Source organism: Grammomys surdaster, unplaced genomic scaffold, assembly GCF_004785775.1.
Source record: "Grammomys surdaster isolate TR1022 unplaced genomic scaffold, NIH_TR_1.0 126219, whole genome shotgun sequence".
Lineage (NCBI taxonomy): Eukaryota > Metazoa > Chordata > Mammalia > Rodentia > Muridae > Grammomys > Grammomys surdaster.
In genome coordinates, this window is record NW_021621022.1 from 8,247,442 (window position 1) to 8,264,368 (window position 16,927).

At 45.8% G+C, this 16,927-nt stretch overlaps 1 protein-coding gene across 2 annotated transcripts in view; it reads left to right on the plus strand.

Annotated features, from left to right (window-relative positions):
* Entpd4 (ectonucleoside triphosphate diphosphohydrolase 4) overlaps positions 1–12,989 on the plus strand; it is a 28,327-nt gene extending 15,338 nt beyond the window's left edge. The window contains exons 5-13 of one of the 2 annotated variants that reach the window (XM_028758781.1): positions 611–761; positions 1,387–1,490; positions 2,796–2,855; positions 3,061–3,215; positions 4,765–4,931; positions 8,078–8,402; positions 9,902–9,987; positions 10,691–10,852; positions 11,810–12,989. In XM_028758781.1, the coding sequence (XP_028614614.1) occupies positions 611–761; positions 1,387–1,490; positions 2,796–2,855; positions 3,061–3,215; positions 4,765–4,931; positions 8,078–8,402; positions 9,902–9,987; positions 10,691–10,852; positions 11,810–12,029 (1,430 nt within the window). In that variant the 3' untranslated portion in view covers positions 12,030–12,989. The remainder of the gene's footprint in view (positions 1–610; positions 762–1,386; positions 1,491–2,795; positions 2,856–3,060; positions 3,216–4,764; positions 4,932–8,077; positions 8,403–9,901; positions 9,988–10,690; positions 10,853–11,809) is intronic. The other variant, XM_028758782.1, reaches the window with a different exon arrangement.
* Positions 12,990–16,927: the final 3,938 nt, after the last annotated feature.

Here is a 16,927-nt window from a genome sequence, read left to right on the forward strand (position 1 = left end):
TGAGTTACTCTAGGCCAGCAGTAGTTGGCAGTATCTGAAGAAACTAGCATAAGCATACTCAGAAGTGGTCAGTGAAAATGGAAGGCAGTCTTGGGGGGAGGGGGAGGAGAGACTTTACCCTGGATGCCAGCCTAGGCATAGTGTGGGGAACAGGCAGCAGAAACAGATCTGTAGTACCAGCTGCAAAACTGTGTGTTTGGGGTGTCCGTGAGGACAGGCAGTGGCTGTGTGCATTAGACAGTCACCATGACCTGATCTGAAGGTTGGGGAAGAGAACTAGGGACTGATGCTGTGAGCTGGAGACCTGTGGCATGTGGATGGCATTACAGCCATTGGGATTTGCTTGAGGAGAGAAGGGCACGTTTCTCAAGGGCAAGAATGTGCTCCTGTGTGGACACATAGCAGATGCTCAGTCAGATCGATATCCTGATGACAGCGAAGAGGGCATGGAAGTAAACCCTTCATACCACACAGCAGTGTGGAAGTAGAGGGATAGGCAATGCTAGGAGGATACAGAGTGAAGCCCGAGTCTCTCCCGGATGCAGCACACTGAAGACATTTTCTCTTAGCACCATGACATCCCTGCTAACCCAGCTGTCCATTTCTGCAGGTATCTCAGAGTTTGCTACCTCTCCAGAAAAAGTCAGCGATTACATTTCTCCGCTTCTGAGCTTTGCTGCAGAACACGTGCCTCGGGCCAAACACAAAGAGACACCTCTCTACATTCTCTGCACAGCCGGAATGAGAGTCCTTCCTGAAAGGTGATCTTCCTCAGCCTGGAGGGCGGGTGATCTGTGCAAAGGAGGGGTGGCTCACTGCTCTCTCCTCCTCGTCGTTGTTACTGTCTGTATTGTGGCGCTGAAAGTCCTTTCTTGAGTCAAGACTAGTCTCAGAGCTATTCTCTTATGGAGACTTCATCAAAGAGCTTTTAATCTACTTTTTTATTTTTTTACTATAAATTATAAGGTTAACTTTGCAGGGATTGGGGGGACGGAGTCTCATATCCCAGGTTGGCCTCAAACTAAATATGTAGTAAAGCCTGACCTTAAATTTCCAGTCTTTCTACCTCCGCCTCCTGAGTGCTGGGGTTGTGGGCTTACACCACCATGCCCAGTTTATACACTGCTGGGGATGAAACTCAGGGCTTCGTCCATGCTGGACACGTACTCCGCTCACTGAGCTGGAAATCACATGATTCACATAACTTTTTCATTTGGAAAGAACATTCCTGAGATAAGCAATCTTTTCAATGAATCACTTTAGTTTTACAATTAACTCTTTCATGTAGGGTATAACAGAATCACAAGGTGTCTTTGTTTTTGTCTTTAAAAAAACAAACAAACAAAAAAAGGATATTTGGTGGTAAATTTTGGGACTGCCTTACAGCCAGCAGAAAGCCATCCTGGAGGACCTCCTGACCGACATCCCTGTGCACTATGACTTCCTGTTTTCTGACTCCCATGCCGAAGTCATCTCAGGAAAACAAGAAGGTTGGTATCAGACCATCAGTTTGGAGTGTTGGAAGCAGCACCTTCAGAGCCTCCCTCCACACTGTGCAATGTATTGAGTCACTGGAAACCATAGCCCTGAGATACTCTTAAAGACTACACAAGTCTCTTAGATGACTGGTCTTATTGGATAGCCCTAAAACTGTTAAACATAACTCATTTGTCCTCACCACATTTAAAGAATGTATTTTGGACAGACTGATGGAGGAAGTCTGTGTCCTTGCCCAGCTGAGAGATCCTTCTGGGCCATGAACTTCTGACTTACTTCTGCCAAAGAGGAATTCTTGCCTTTGATGAACTGAGAAAATACTAGTTCTGTTTTAGAGAAATTCTTCCACTTGAGTGAGAAACAACCAATCAGTGAAATGATATTCTAGGAGCAGAGACCTAGATGTGTGGTATCTGTCCTCTGTCACTCACCATCCAGCCAGGGTTCCTGTGGAAATGCACCAGGAAACACAGACTTGAGCAGATCAGCCACGAGCTCCTTACAGACAAGTACAGCCCTCAGAATTGTAAGAGATCACTTCCGGCACCCAAAGGAAGTGAAAAAATACCCTGGGACTGTGAAAGAGAAAGTCATCTCCTTCCCTCTGCTCAGCTAGGAGTATTCTAAGTGTAACCTTTGGGAAGAAAGTACATTATATCAGTAGGTAGAAGAAACTTGGGTGGGGCAGCAGTGATCACTGTTACTGCGGTTGGGAAGGAGTGCCACTGTGGACCAACATGGGCTTTTACTTGGCCAGATCATGGCCCTGTGGAAAGGAAGTGGTGATGTTGAAAGCTGGACACATCTTGAATTATCAGCCTGTTACTTTGGACATTGTTCTTTGGCCCAGCCCAACAGGATAGGATAGAGGAGGTTGTTGTCAAAGATTGATTAGCTTGTCACCTTCACTGCATGATGACACAAATCAAGGTAGCAGTGGGCTGGATAGAAATGGGCTGTAGGGAATGTTGACAGGTATAGGCTGAGACCTAGTAGCTATGTGGGTGACAAAGATACAGGAAAGATGAGAGGAAGTTAGTGTGGAATCACTGTGGAATTTATATTTTCAACATCATCTGATATAAAGTATAAGCTTTAAAATTGAGAGGTCAAAAAAAGGTGGGAGGGAATTGAGAGTTCTTGTAAAACCATCTAGGGCAAGATAGAACAGCAGAAATGTGTTATTTGGTGATTCTGTCTCAGGCTGTCAGGGGTTAAGTGAGACAGCTCACACAGACCAAATCGATCAGAGATTTTAAACTTCATTTTTTTTCTTAATTTTGCTCTGAAATGTCTAGGTGTGTATGCTTGGATCGGCATCAATTTTGTCCTTGGACGGTTTGAGCATATTGAGGAGGGTAAGTGCCATGTTTCTACTACCATCTGGTTGGAAGTTACAGCCACAGTTTATGGTCAACCCAAGGGCAGAGAAGGACCTAAGTGTTATGAGATAGTTCAGTACAAAGGGTTGGGTGAGCAGAGCTGCAGTCTAAGCTGTAGTTGAGTTCATGGGGAGGAGTGGCCTGAGTGCTCTTCAAAGAGAGGGGACACTTCTCTCTCCAGATGATGAGGCGGTTGTGGAAGTCAACATTCCCGGCAGCCAGAGCAACGAGGCCATCGTGCGGAAACGGACAGCTGGTGTTCTTGACATGGGAGGCGTGTCTACTCAGATAGCATACGAAGTCCCCAAAACTGTAAGCTTGGCCTCCTCACAGCAGGTTATTATCTGTATAGACTGCCTTCTGTGTGGTTCCGTTCATTTAACATGTCTCCATCCATCTCTGTTTTGTTTCCTGAGTCTGGACACATCCTTACTCTGCTTGCTGAGGTTCACCTTCTCAACCCAGGAGGAAGGAGGCAGGAGAATGAGGCAGGCCTCAGCCAAGCCGATTGCGTTTGTACATTGAGACTAGCTGGTTTGTTTTCTGAGTTTTTCTCTGGTGTATATGTCAGTCGCATGCTCGAGCTTCTGTTTATATTTTCACTTCAGTCACTTTAATAAATAATATAGCATTATATATCATTGGGAGATTATGACCAGCACAATTTTTTTTAGTTTTGGACTGGAAAATATTGAGGTTGGTACCCAGTACTCCACATCTGGTTCACCCCATCTTTCCTCCAGCCCTTCGGTGCTCTGTCAGGGTCTGTGGTCCTCAGCAGGCTGTGCCTTCCAGAAAGGACAACAGAGCCATTTCCATGTGTCCCAAAATCATCACGTCTGTCATTACTATTTCCTCCAGTTGTAAGCTGACACCAAAGCATGGCCTCCTACATTGTCTTCCCCACAGTAGGGATCGTGTACCAGGTGGTAGTTCAGAGTTGGAGCTGAACAAGCCTAGTTGGCAGCATCACCCTGTTCCTCCTAGCTGTGTGACCTTATGCTGGTCCTATAACTTCTATGAGCCAGACCCTTGTGAAAAGTCCCTCCAGTGTGGAGCCATTGAATGGCCGCTGTGTGCCTAACACTCAGCCCCTAGTGTGTGCTGAGGAGGCCTCATTGCTGTCATTGTTAAGCTCCTTGGAAAAGTGCTTTAGAAATTCAAGTATTTGAGCCTGTGTTTCCTACTTCCCATCTCAGCTATGCCTCTAGAGGCTGCCTTGCCTGCTTTCTCCCTTCACTGTAAAGCAGCAAACTACAAAGGAAGCTTAGGGCAAACAGGAGAATAAAAACTCCCCCTGGACTCACCATCATTTAAAAACAGCATTGTTAGTGTTTTGGTGAATTTTTTCCATTATTTTTATTCTTGTCATAGTTTAAAGATGTGGTTGTTATGATTTTGCCTTTTGTGTGAGTGTGCCCTTTATCCACAGTGCACAGTGTATCACAGTGTATCCCTCTATAACTGACTACTGCCATTAGCCTAACCCTCTCTTAGTGTTGACTTCTCAGGCGGTTTCTTTTTCTTTTTTCTTTCTCTTTTTTGTTTTGTTTTGGTTTTGTTTTTTAAATAAAGGTGTCTTTATTATCAGGACATTGCTGTATTTGGGTCTGTGTCCACAGCAGGAGGTAACATAAATAGATCTGTGGGTCCGAGGGGAACTGTAGTACTGACCTCCTTTTCAGAAAGCCCTAGCCCCACTCATGTGCAGCAGCTGCAAGTCCCTCAGTTAGCATCATGCTGCATTATAAACGAGGCCTAGAGCATTCTTAGGGAGTGGAGAGAGAATCTCCTGCTCTTCATATAACTCCTTTTAGGCCCTTCTTTTTTAACTGGAGCTAAAGTTGCTTTAAAATACCAAAATGTGTCATCCTTGTGCCTACAGGAAGAAGTAGCTAAAAACTTGTTAGCTGAATTCAACCTGGGGTGTGATGTCCACCAGACTGAGCACGTGTACCGAGTCTATGTGGCCACATTTCTTGGGTTTGGTGGCAATGCTGCTCGGCAGAGATATGAAGACAGACTATTTGCCAGCACAGTTCAGAAAAACAGGTACAGCCGCTGCCCCTCCTCAGCAGGCACCTGCAGGCTATCTTGCTCCTCATCAAAACTAGAGTCAGGTCAAGTACCTTCTCTTAGCTGCCACCAGCCCCTGTCTCACCCGTGTGTGTGCTTACCTTTTCTCTCTCTCCATCTGATAGAGTGGGACCCTCGCATCACTCTAGATGACATTGCTCCTGAGTGACTGACACTGTGGCTGATTGAAAGGCCTGGGAAAGCTCAGACAGTGATGCCACACTGCTGACCCCCATGAGGCTCACACTAACCACTGCTCTTGACCTCAGAAAGTCTCAAATAAGGAATGTTCTAGAGATACTGGACACTGTCACTGAGAACCACAGCAAAAAGGGATTAAGAGTAAAGTAATACCTTGAAGTAATTTTAGGATATTAAAATATTTTTAAGCTGGGTATAATGGTACTTGCCTATAAACCATTACATCATTAATTTAAGGCCTATTAAGGCCCTATCTCAAAAAGTATAAACCTAAATAAAACTAAAAATTCCTCACATTTTTATGAGTGAAAACTTAAAAAAATCTGAGTTTATGTGAAATTCTGGTGTAGAAAATATGTGAAAGAAAAACAGGGGAAAGAGCATCACTCCTGTCAGATTGATGCTTGTGAGGTTAGCTGGGCATGAGGGTGCACACCTTTAGTTCTGCCCCGTGGGAGGCCAAGACAGGAAGACCTCTGTGAGTTCAAGGCCATCCTGGTCTACATGGTTTAAGGCCACACAGGAGTACATAGCAGGACCCTGTCTTTTTTTTTTTTTAAAAGAAGAAGAAGAAAGAAAAGAAAAGAGCCAGGCAGTAATGAAGCACACTTTCAATACCAACACTCAGGAGGCAGAAGCAGGCAGATCTCTGTGGGTTTAAGGCCACACTGATCTACAAATTGAGTTTTAGAACAGACAGGACTATTAACAGAGAAAGCCTGTCTTGAAAAGAATCCAACAAATGAATGAATGAATGGATAGATGAATGAATGAATTAATGAATTACAGTAATAAGCTTAACAGTATACCAGTTAGTTATATGAAGTATGCCCATCAGAACAGACAAATGGCTTGAAACAAGGACAGAGTCTGTGTATGTAAAACACCTTGCTCTTCCTGTATCTGGTTTGTTTGTTTGTTTTGATAGAACGTTTTTAAGAGGAAATCATCATTTTAGAGCTAAGTAATAGTATATTTACTTAGCCAATTTAATCTTTTCCAAAAATTTTATTAGTTATTTTTATGTGTATGGGTGTTTGCCTATGTGTATGTCTATACAGTGTATACAAGCAGTATCCGTAGAAGCCAGAAGTGGGCACTAGATCCCCTGGAACTGGTGTTACAGGTGGTTGTAAGTCTCCATGTAAGTGCTGGGAATCAAACCTAGATCTTCTAGAAGAGCAATCAGTGCTCTTAATTTAAAAAAAAGTTTTGTATAATGTATATGCTCCTAAGCTAGACACAGAACACAGAAATAGTAGTGTGAGACACACATTTAGCTGCTTAAAACTCCTGATAATTATAAGCATGCCATTAATTGAGCCTTGAAATTCATACCTGTCTCTGCTAGTTATAGTGGTAGTTCATTTCTTTAGAATAAATAATTTTATGGCAAAGACCATTGTTGATTGCACTCAAGTACATTATGAATAACTCTGATGGGAGGAATGCACAGCTTGTTAGAAAAGATTGTCAGTGAGGGCAAGTGACTCCAGCAGGGTTCAACTCCTAACGGTCAGACCTGGGAGTCCATAGTACCCAAGTAGTACCAAAGACAATCAGACCTGGGAGTCCATAGTACCCAATACAGTCAGACCTGGGAGTCCATAGTACCCAACACAGTCAGACCTGGGAGTCCATAGTACCAAAGACAATCAGACCTGGGAGTCCATAGTACCTGACACTAGCATCACTTCCACTGTAAAAAATTTGGTTTTCTGTTTATCGATTGTGTAAATATTCACACATACAGTAGGAGGATGGGTTAATTAACAGGATAACTCTTGGATGTGACTAGCCTCATGTATTGCAGTTACAACAAGGCTAACTGTTCTTTTCACAGGCTTCCTCAGAGCTGATAGTGCAGCAAAAGTAGCTACTGCCTCCTGCCATGTAGGCCAGCAGTTGACTATTAACAACAACAATAATAATGCCTCCTGCTGTCTAGGCCAGTAGTTGACTAACAACAACAGCAATAATAAAGCCTTCTGCTCTCTAGGCCAGTAGCTGATTGGTGGTGATGACAGTGGGGATGATACAACCAGATGAGGAGACTCAAGCCTTCCTCGTTGTGTTTTTGCTCCCATGCTCACTGGATGGTCTTGCCTGTGGGTTACTGTCTCTTCCTGGGCTCCGTCCATCACCCCCTGCACACACTGCGTCTTCACTGACCTGTCAGTTTGGCTCAACTGTTGTAAAGAACATCTGCAACTGACTGACATTTTGCCAAGCAACTTGATCCCACATCCTTCTAGGGTTTACTTTTCCCCAGTTCTCTAACTTTCCATGCATAATCTGACAACAGCTTTCTGTCAGTCTGTATGTATCTTATTTTTATGAAACAGCCAACCGGGTTTTCCAGGACAAGTTGGTTCTTTTCACAGTCACCCTACACCCAACTCTGTATGGTCCAAGCAGTAGTGGCAGAATAGGGGTGTGGCCACATGGTTGCTGGGTCCTCAGCAGACATCCTGTCAGATTATATTGATGGGTCTCAAAAGCATCAGGTCAGGCCTCGAGGGGCCCTGTGGCTGAAGGCACATGCTGCTCAAGCCTACTGACTTGAGTTGCGTCCTTGGGACCCACATGTAGAAGGAGACAGCCTACTTGCTCAAGCTGTTCTCTGATCTCCATAATGCATGCTGTGCTGCATACCCGTTCACACACACACACACAGTAAGTAGATGAAAAGTCGGGTCGTCTCACTCCTTGTTTACCTGGATTCAGCATGCTTTTGTATGTGACTGTGGATCTCTGCGAGAGGGTTGGGTGACTGTTTTACTAACTTTGTTTGGAACACTTTGTATTCCCGTGCTCAAGTCTGTGGGACCCATGTTAGGAGAACACTGGCTTGCAGCCACTTGTCCAAAGCACAGTGTATGTAGCATGGGTCTCATGGTAAATTATTCTTTGTCCCACAGGCTCCTGGGCAAACAGACTGGTCTGACCCCTGATGCTCCGTTCCTGGACCCCTGCTTGCCTCTGGACATTAAAGATGAGATCCAGCAAAATGGGCAGACCCTGTACCTTCGGGGAACAGGAGACTTTGACCTGTGTCGAGAGACCCTCCAGCCTTTCATGAACAAAACCAATGAGACACAGACTTCCCTCAATGGTGTCTACCAGCCTCCAATCCACTTCCAGAACAGTGAATTCTATGGCTTCTCTGAGTTCTACTATTGCACCGAGGATGTCTTGCGAATGGGGGGAGACTATAATGCTGCTAAATTTACTAAAGCTGCCAAGGTAATGTCCCAAGAAAGTCTATGCTGTCTCCAGAGCATAAACAGAGACCGTGAGGCTGCAGGTCCTGACTCCATTGTTCTTGTAGGGAAACATCTGTCCTCTCCCTTCACTTGTCCTGTAGGAAGTAGTCATAGAAGAAAGCCTAAGCTCGACTAACCGTGTCATCACAGGAATGTACACAACAAAGCCTTGAGTTCACTTTTGATTGCCACATCTCAAAATCCTTTCAGCAGCCAGGACACGCCTATGATCTTGTTCCCTCTGTTCTCCCTCTTTGACAGAGGTTTGCCCTGTCATATGTCATCAGCCTCGATGGCTTTTGTCTTCAGCCACAGCCCATTGCCCTTCAAGTTCTTCAGTTCATCGATTGTCCCATGTGTGCTGTGGTTGTCTGGATGCTGACAGTCAGTCTCTGATCCTAACCCATTGAGTTTCATGATTCTAGACAAATCAAGTCCTCTCTTTGTCTGTCTCTTTTGTGCCATTTTAGTGATTACCAGCCATCCAGTTCCCTTCCTCCAGACATGGCTCTTGTATTATTTTATTATAGTGCTGAGGATAGAGTCCCGGGCTTGTACATGCTGGGCAAATGCTGTCTTACTGAGCCGTGTCCCGAACCCTCTGCCTCTCTGTCTTCCAGATGCCCCTGCCCACCCCTATAGTCAGTGATAGTTTCTCTCATGAGTATTCCTCAAGCCGGTCCCTGATTCCTGTTATTGACAGTCCTTGCCAACCCTCTGGCTCACCAGGAGCTGTCAGTGTTTGGTCTCTCTGGTGCTCACCTGCGTGCTGTCCTGGGGTGTTCTGTCTGAAGCTCTCATGCCGTCACCTTGCTGTACTATGTAAAGTCTTAAGCCGTTTCACAGGCTGAAGTCTACTCATCTCAGCCTGTCACACTAGCTCAGTGTCCTCTGAGCACAGCGAGCAGCATGACCTTACACTGTGCACCCCCACCTTGCTTCTTCATTCCTGATGTTTTCCCTTCCTCTTGCCTCATTCCCTCGTGCTCCCTGTCACAGCATTTCTCTAAGTCCCCGCTCCTTCATCCAGTAGAAAGGTGAGGAGGAGTCATGTTGGGAGGTCAGTGCCCTTCAGAAGGACAGTGTGAGTGTGTGACCAGTTAATGTGACTCCAAGTGACTTTTCCATCACCATCCTCCCCGAGTGCTCAGTCTGCCCCAAACCCAAGGACTCAGTTTGAACAGGCCAAAACCAGTTTCACCTTGCCAGAGTTTGTTCTGGTGCTGTGAGGATGGGAGAACTAAATGAGTTTGGAGAGTTTGGTGGTGGGCAGGATTCCTGGGTAAAGGGCAAATACAGTTAACTGGTCTGCAGGGACTCACAGAGCCCAGGCCTCGAGTTGACTGTACAGACATCTCTCTGCTTGTGTGTTTTCTGTGCTTGGTATGAATAGGAACTTGGTAAGCCATTTGTAAGTGGAAAAGTTGTTTTAATAAGCTTTTATAAGGGATGATTTATTTGGGGTGAAACTGTTTTCAGGATTACTGTGCAACAAAGTGGTCGATCTTACGGGAACGCTTTGACCGAGGACTGTATGCCTCTCATGCTGACCTCCATCGACTTAAGTAAGTGGTGGACACTTGAGTCCTAATCTGCCGGGTGACCCTCCTTATCGTCCTTCTCTACCCTTGGCCTCTTTCAAATGGGACACGTTTTTGTTATGGGTTTTCTGCTCAGTTTTGAAATTCTTTCCACACAAATTCCTCTTTGTACCTGTTTGCTCTGAACATCAGAGTTACATGGGATGCTGCCCCTTTCAATTTTCCTGTTCCTTCAGCCTGACTCCCCAGGACATTAATGATATGGTTTATAAGATCCCTTTGTTTAAGTCACTTGGGTAGGGACTGAGTCTTGTTTGTTACCATGCTTTATCACTTACTTAGTCCAGTACTTCGTAAGAGGGGGAGGGGACTCTAGTAAACATTGAGGATGGGCCGAAAAGGATCCTCCTGCCTTTTCCCTCTGTCATAAAGAGACTGGGGTTTCAAGGAGATGGAACGTGGAAGCATCTGTTTATTAAATGATGGTGTGCTGAAGGCATGTGGAGGGTAGCATCCCACAGTAGTGATTGAATGACACTGTTTCAGGCTGGTCAGTTCTGACAGGTAAACTGTTCTCTGTGTAGGGCAACAACCTGAGGGGCAACAACCTGAGCTAAATAATCACTTAGCAGCACATATGTGTCACCTTCTCAGAGCTGGTCTGCTGCAAACTGGGGACATTCTGTCTAGTGACTGTCTGACCCATGCCTGTGCTTGGTATTTGTAGGTATCAGTGTTTCAAATCAGCCTGGATGTTTGAGGTATTCCACAGAGGCTTCTCCTTTCCTGTCACATACAAAAATCTCAAAACGGCCTTGCAGGTGTATGACAAGGAAGTGCAGTGGACCCTGGGGGCGATCCTTTACAGGACCCGCTTTCTGCCCTTGAGGTAGGCTTGGGAGAGTCCCAACCGATGGTTCTCTGGAGCACACTGCCTCCTGGTGGCTGTATTCTGTGGCTGTGTTGTCAGAGCTGTGAGACGAGCCAGACTCACTTGAGTTAGTTAACTTGGATCTTCTCCATCTCCCTCCCCAGGGCTTCCTTTTCTCCCACAACATAACAACTCTCTGTAATGCCAGCCTGTGTCCCATGTGTCTGTTCCCTAACCCTGCAGAAGGGCCCGTTTAGTGGTGATCCTTATGACTTTGGGCTCCTTCATATAGTGTCTAGGATTGCAAAGGAAACCATTGCATTGAAACGCAGTTATGACACTGTTGTAGCAGACAGATTTGTGATGCAGGAATACATCTTTATTAACACACACTCTTGTCATGTCTGGTAGCAGAACCATCATGTCTGTTCCTTCAGCATGATGATGACTGACAGCTGAGGCATCGCCCTTCATAATGGGTCCTTATCACCGCAGTGTCCATTAATACTTTTCTTTAAGACTGGCATTGTCTGTGTAGATTCATGACCAAAGGAGATACTGGATTCCAGTCCACACTTGGTCACATAAAGACATACCGCTCTCTTCATTCAAGTTCGCAGACCTAGCTCAGATGATCCACATTTATAACCATATTTATCTAGTATTCTAAGTTGGATCACCTCCAGAAATTCTGTTTAGGAGTTGTTACTGATTATACAAAGTTCCGTGTGAATGTGTTTGCCCCATTAACTTCCCTGTAAGAACAAAACCTGGGACCTGCATCTATCAGATGTTTGTTGATGAAATGATAATGCTAGGGTCTTAAGGACATGCCTCAAAATGTCATTGTTCTACTATTAACAATGTAGTTGACAGGGAACCCTGCTATCCCGTTCTGAAGGTAAGGAAAGCCAGGAACAGCAGGCCCCTCCTGTACCCTTCTCACTATTGTTTCTGTTTGTCTCTATGCTGCAGAGATATCCGGCAGGAGGTCTTCCGGGCTGGCCATGCACACTGGCGGGGCGTGTCCTTCGTCTATAACCACTATCTATTCTCTGGCTGCTTCCTGGTCGTCCTTCTGTCCATCCTTCTCTACCTGCTGAGGCTGCGACGCATCCACCGCAGGGCACCCCGCACTGGCTCTCTGTGGATAGAGGAAGGCCTGCCCTCCCAGAAGGGCCCTGGGCCCTTGTGACAGACACTGAATCAGCCTGAAGAAGACTCTACAGGAAAAGCCATTCTTGCCTCAGGGTTTCTCGTATGCTCAGACAGTTTTGTTTGTCCCTTTCCTTTCTGTTACCAAAACCCTCTGATTGTAAACCCTGATGTCTAGAGGTACTACCATTGAACACAGCTTTAAATGGAGGGGTGGGAAAAAGGACTTTACTTGGCTCGTGCTGTATAGTATCTGCCGCACACCAGTAAGGCTTGTAGGACATGCTGCACTTTCACGTACTTGGATATCTGTGCAAGGGAACAGTGGGCAAGTTTCCATCAGCGTGGGTGGGACTTCAGAGTGTCCTGGGACAGAACCAAGCCGTGAGTTATACCCTCTTTCCTCTCCAAACACCTCAGCCTAGAAGGGAGGTGTTTGGTTTTATTTGCTGCTCAGGTCTGTCGCCATCGGTGTTTTGGCAGATTTAAGACTTTAGTCCTTCATATGAAAAATCGACAAGATGGTGGCACAGGGAGGTGACACTGAAGAGTAGTCAGTGATGAGAGCTACTGAGGAGAACTGTGCCCTGCTGCAGGCGAGCACACACCTATAAAGTAGCCACTCTTGCCCTGTGCTTGGGGTCTCTGTTGCCCTCTCAGAGCAGCCTTGGGTTTTGTTTGTTCATTTGTTTTGTTTGTTTGTTTTTAAACCAGAAAGTTTTTAAAGCTCCTGGTCTAGTGGTCTGAGAGCAGAAGTGTGCCCTGCAGATGTCCGATGCCGCTGAGCGGCCGCTCTGTGCTGTCGAGCTGCTCCAGGCTCTTCCACTTCTAAGCTGTCACGCCACTGTTCAGATCTCTTCACTGTTTTTCTTCAGGATGCCCCACACATTGCTTGACAGTCACACTGTGGTTGCAGCTGTCGTTGGCAATGGCACTGTAAGCCCACACGTGGAAGAGCCTGAATTTAAAATAAAAAATAAATGCACACATTGAAAACAAATTTGACATTTTAAGCAGAAACCTGAAAAGGACAACCGGGATGTGTGAGGCTGGTGGGAGCTTCGTTCGTTCGTGCGTTCATTTTTGTGCTGTTCATTTAGGTCAGAAATGTGGGGGATCCCTATACATGGAGGTGGTTTTGTTTTGGTGGTGGTAGTGGTAAAGCACATATTTCCTATTTCCATAACTCTTAAGTTGAAGTAGTCAGCAGCAGATGGATATTTGAAGAACCTTCAGCTGCTTAGTCAGAACTCTGAGAGAGAGAGAACAGTTACTCCAAAGCCCTGTCACCCTTAGAGAAAAGGTGTGGCGTATGTCACATCAGCCACATAAGACTTCACATTTATGAAAGAAACCCAAATTCCTCATCTCTTCAAAGTGACTGTTGTAGATGAAAGACACTGGTGGGAGCTAGGGCCATGGCGTTGGCCTCTATGTGGATCATGTCCCAGGGGACATACACTGGAATAAATTTGAGAGGGTGAGTTTCTAAAGCCAACAGCAGCTTCAGTCCTGCCACAGGTAAGCTGGTCATTGGAGTCCTTAGCTGTCACCATGCTGGCACCTTTCCCTTGAATTTCTGAGCAGGTGTGTGGGTGTGTGTGTGTGTGTGTATGTGTGTGTATGCATACACTTGCATACATGTGTCTGTGTGTTTGTGTGTGTGTGTGCCCTGTGAACTGTCTGTGGCCTTGACGATGAAGAGGAAGGGTGGTGTTAGACTTTAGTTGTACCTCTCTCCTGATGCCAGGCAGGAGGAATGGTGAAGCCCCATAATCTGAAAATATGTAAACACCATTTCAAATTTGGGGCATTTGTCTTTACAACAAAGGCAAGAAAAAGCCAGTATAAGAACTTGCTGAAACCTGCCTTCTTTAAGATTCCTCCTCTACTTTAGGTAAAGAAAAGATGCTGGTCTGATGCTGCTCTTGCAGTTTGGGGACAGAATGGGACCAAGCAGGCGCTCTGTTTTCAGCCTGTAATGGGACCCCTGCTGCAAGGACCAGTCTGACTTTTCAAAGTAATCCTGACTCAGTTCCCAGGGCTGCACTGCTGAGAGCTTCTGGAGTAAGACCTAATGAGCATATCGAGTCTGGAAGGCCTTTGAGCTAAGAATATTGTTCTCAACTTCTGAAGGGATTGTTTTAGCAGGACTTGACATGCACACTTTTAATCCCTTGAGGGGCAGGGTAGATAAATCTCTGTGAGTTCAAAGCCAGCCTGATCTACGTAGGAAGTTCCCAGCCAGTATCATCTCAAGAAAAAAAAAAATTGTTTTTTAAAATAGAAAAAAAAGTTAGGCAAAGTGGCACACACTTGTAATCCCAGCATGGGGAGGCTGAGGCAAAAGCATAAAGCTTCCAAGGCAGACTGAAATCTAAGCCCCACCACAAAAAAAAACAAAAACAAAAAAAACAGAGACTTCGTGGCCTTGTAAGATCTGAAAAAATGTCCCTTTATAGAACATTTTGCTGGCTGTTGTTGTGTTGGCTTCCTGTTACTACAACAAATTCCTGAGACAGCTTACAAAGAGAAAGATTTCATTCATCTCACGGCCTCAGTGGTGTCTTGTGCTCTTTGGCCTTGTTTGGGGCCAGTGCTGAGACAGCACAGTGTGGCAAGAGCAAGGACTAACACAGAACCACTGCTTCTCAGCCAAGAGAGAGGGGTGGGGGCCCACCTCCCTTCAGAGGCACAGTCCTAGTGACCTGAGAACATCCTGCTTAAGCCGGATCTTACAAGGTCCACTCCCTCCTTAACAGCAAGTCAGGGGCCTAGCCTCTGACACAGAAGCCCATTTAGTTGTTCCTACGTTGGGGGCGGGGGGGGGGGGGGACATTGCAGACTCAGACTCTGCCTGTGAGAACAAGCTGCTGCAACGTTGTAACTCAGCAAGCTACTGTTCAATCCCCAGATGGGAAGTGACCACAAGTCAGTCCTAAAACATCTGCTTGATACATTTCACTTTGCATGTGATCACTTCCAGGGTTTGGTTGTTTTTTGGTTTTGGGGTTTTTTTTGGGGGGGTGGGGGGGAGGTGTTGGCTAAACCAGGAAAACTATGCTTCCCCAAATTTAAGAATAACAACAAACCTTTAGAAAGCTCCTGCAGTGTTAAGGGGGTTCTGAGCCAGAGAAATCCCTGCTCAGAGGGGCCCTGCAGCTTCTCATAGCTGTTGATAACATGTAGAAGGCCACCCTGTGTTCTGAAGATGGCCATGGGTGAGAGATAGCCAAGGATAAAGCTGCTTTGAGACAGGGATTCCTGCCAGGAAGCCAGGGAACTGCACATCTGGGGTAGAAAGAAGACTCTGGCCTGGGAAGTTGCTAGGAAGCTTTGTCAAATGAACACATTCTGCATGAACTCCCGACCAAGAGACAGCAGTGAATTGTTCAGTTACCCTGCCCTATTCCAAGTGGCTGCATTCTAAACCACCCGGGACTGTGCTCAGATTTAGGTACTTCATAAGAAAAGGCAAACCTAGAACTGCACTCTCCAGGCTTTGCACATTTTATCCCTAAACCTCTGGCTCTAGCTGAGTTCCCACCTCAGGCATAGGTGATGGAGAAGCTAGTGTCATAGGTCTCAGCCTGACAGTCCTAAGGTAGTCCACTGTTACCAACCCCTGTGCACCGCAGTGCAACCAGCCTTAACCGACATCTGTTTTAACCCAGGTCTACATGGAATAGTGTTCCTCATGAGAAGCGTCTGTCCGCAAAAAACCAAAAAGTCAAATGCGTTTGTTTGCCAAGCTTTAGAAAGAACACCATCGCCACTTGGGAGTCCTGTATGATAACATGCAATGCAGCAAAAGTACTGTTACTTAAAGCATGTCATGTAGTCCAGTGCTCTGTTGCCTTCAGTGTTGAGTTTCCCTCTAGGTCGGTGGCTCTCAACCTTCCTGATGCTACAATCCTTTATACAGTTCCTCATGTTTTGGTGACCTCCCCAACCATAAAATTATTTTTATTGTGACTTCATAACTATAATTTTGCTACTGTTATGAACCGTAATGTAAATACAGATAGTCTTGGGCAACCCCTGTAGAAGGGTCCTAGCCTCTAAGGGGGTCGGGACCCACAGGTTGAGAAGCACAGCTCTAGGTGCTGGTGAACAGTGTGAGCAGCCTGGGAGAATGTTTTGTGCCTGAGATGTTTTACAGTTAGGGATTACAAAACTAAGGGGACACATTTAAATGGTTTTTTGTTGTTGTTTGTTTGTTTGTTTGTTTTTTAAGTGATAGATTTTTTTTTAAACTAAAAGTTATTGTTTTGGGAAGCATGTCTGTGTCTACTTTCCAGGTTAGGCAGCCTCCTGTCATACACTTGGACATGGATAGATGCTAAAAATAAACGTCACCCAGGGAACCAGAGCCCATGTATGCGTTTCTCCTTGTGATTTAAATAGACTTCTCTATGACGTCTGAATCTTGTTAGAGTGACTGGCTGAATTTGAGTCTAAATTCAGCAACCTAAGCTGAATCCATACACTTTGTTTGTGTTACGTTATGCGGCAAGAAGAAACTGTAAGAACTGTAGGCAACATGTCCTCTAGCACAGAAACCAGGAGCTTCACAAGGAGCAAGACTTAGAACATGCAGTGTTAGGCCTTGAATGGCCTGACTGAGGCAGCTGCTTATAAGGTCACTGTGGTCTGGAGAGAGAGTTCAGGTGGTAAAGCTCTTGCCTTGCAAGCATGAGGACCTGAGTTTGACCTCCAGAACCCATGTGAAAAGCCACACACTGTGTCACATGCTTGTGCTCCTAGCATGGCATCAGAGACAGGGAGATCCCTGGAGCTTGATGGTCAGCCAGCCCAGCTTGGTGAGTAAGAGGTTCCGCCTCAGAAAACAAGGTGGTCAGCATGTGAGGAACAACACAGGAGTTGATCCCTGCCCTTCCCACACATGGGCACATGTGTGCATTCACACACAAAAGT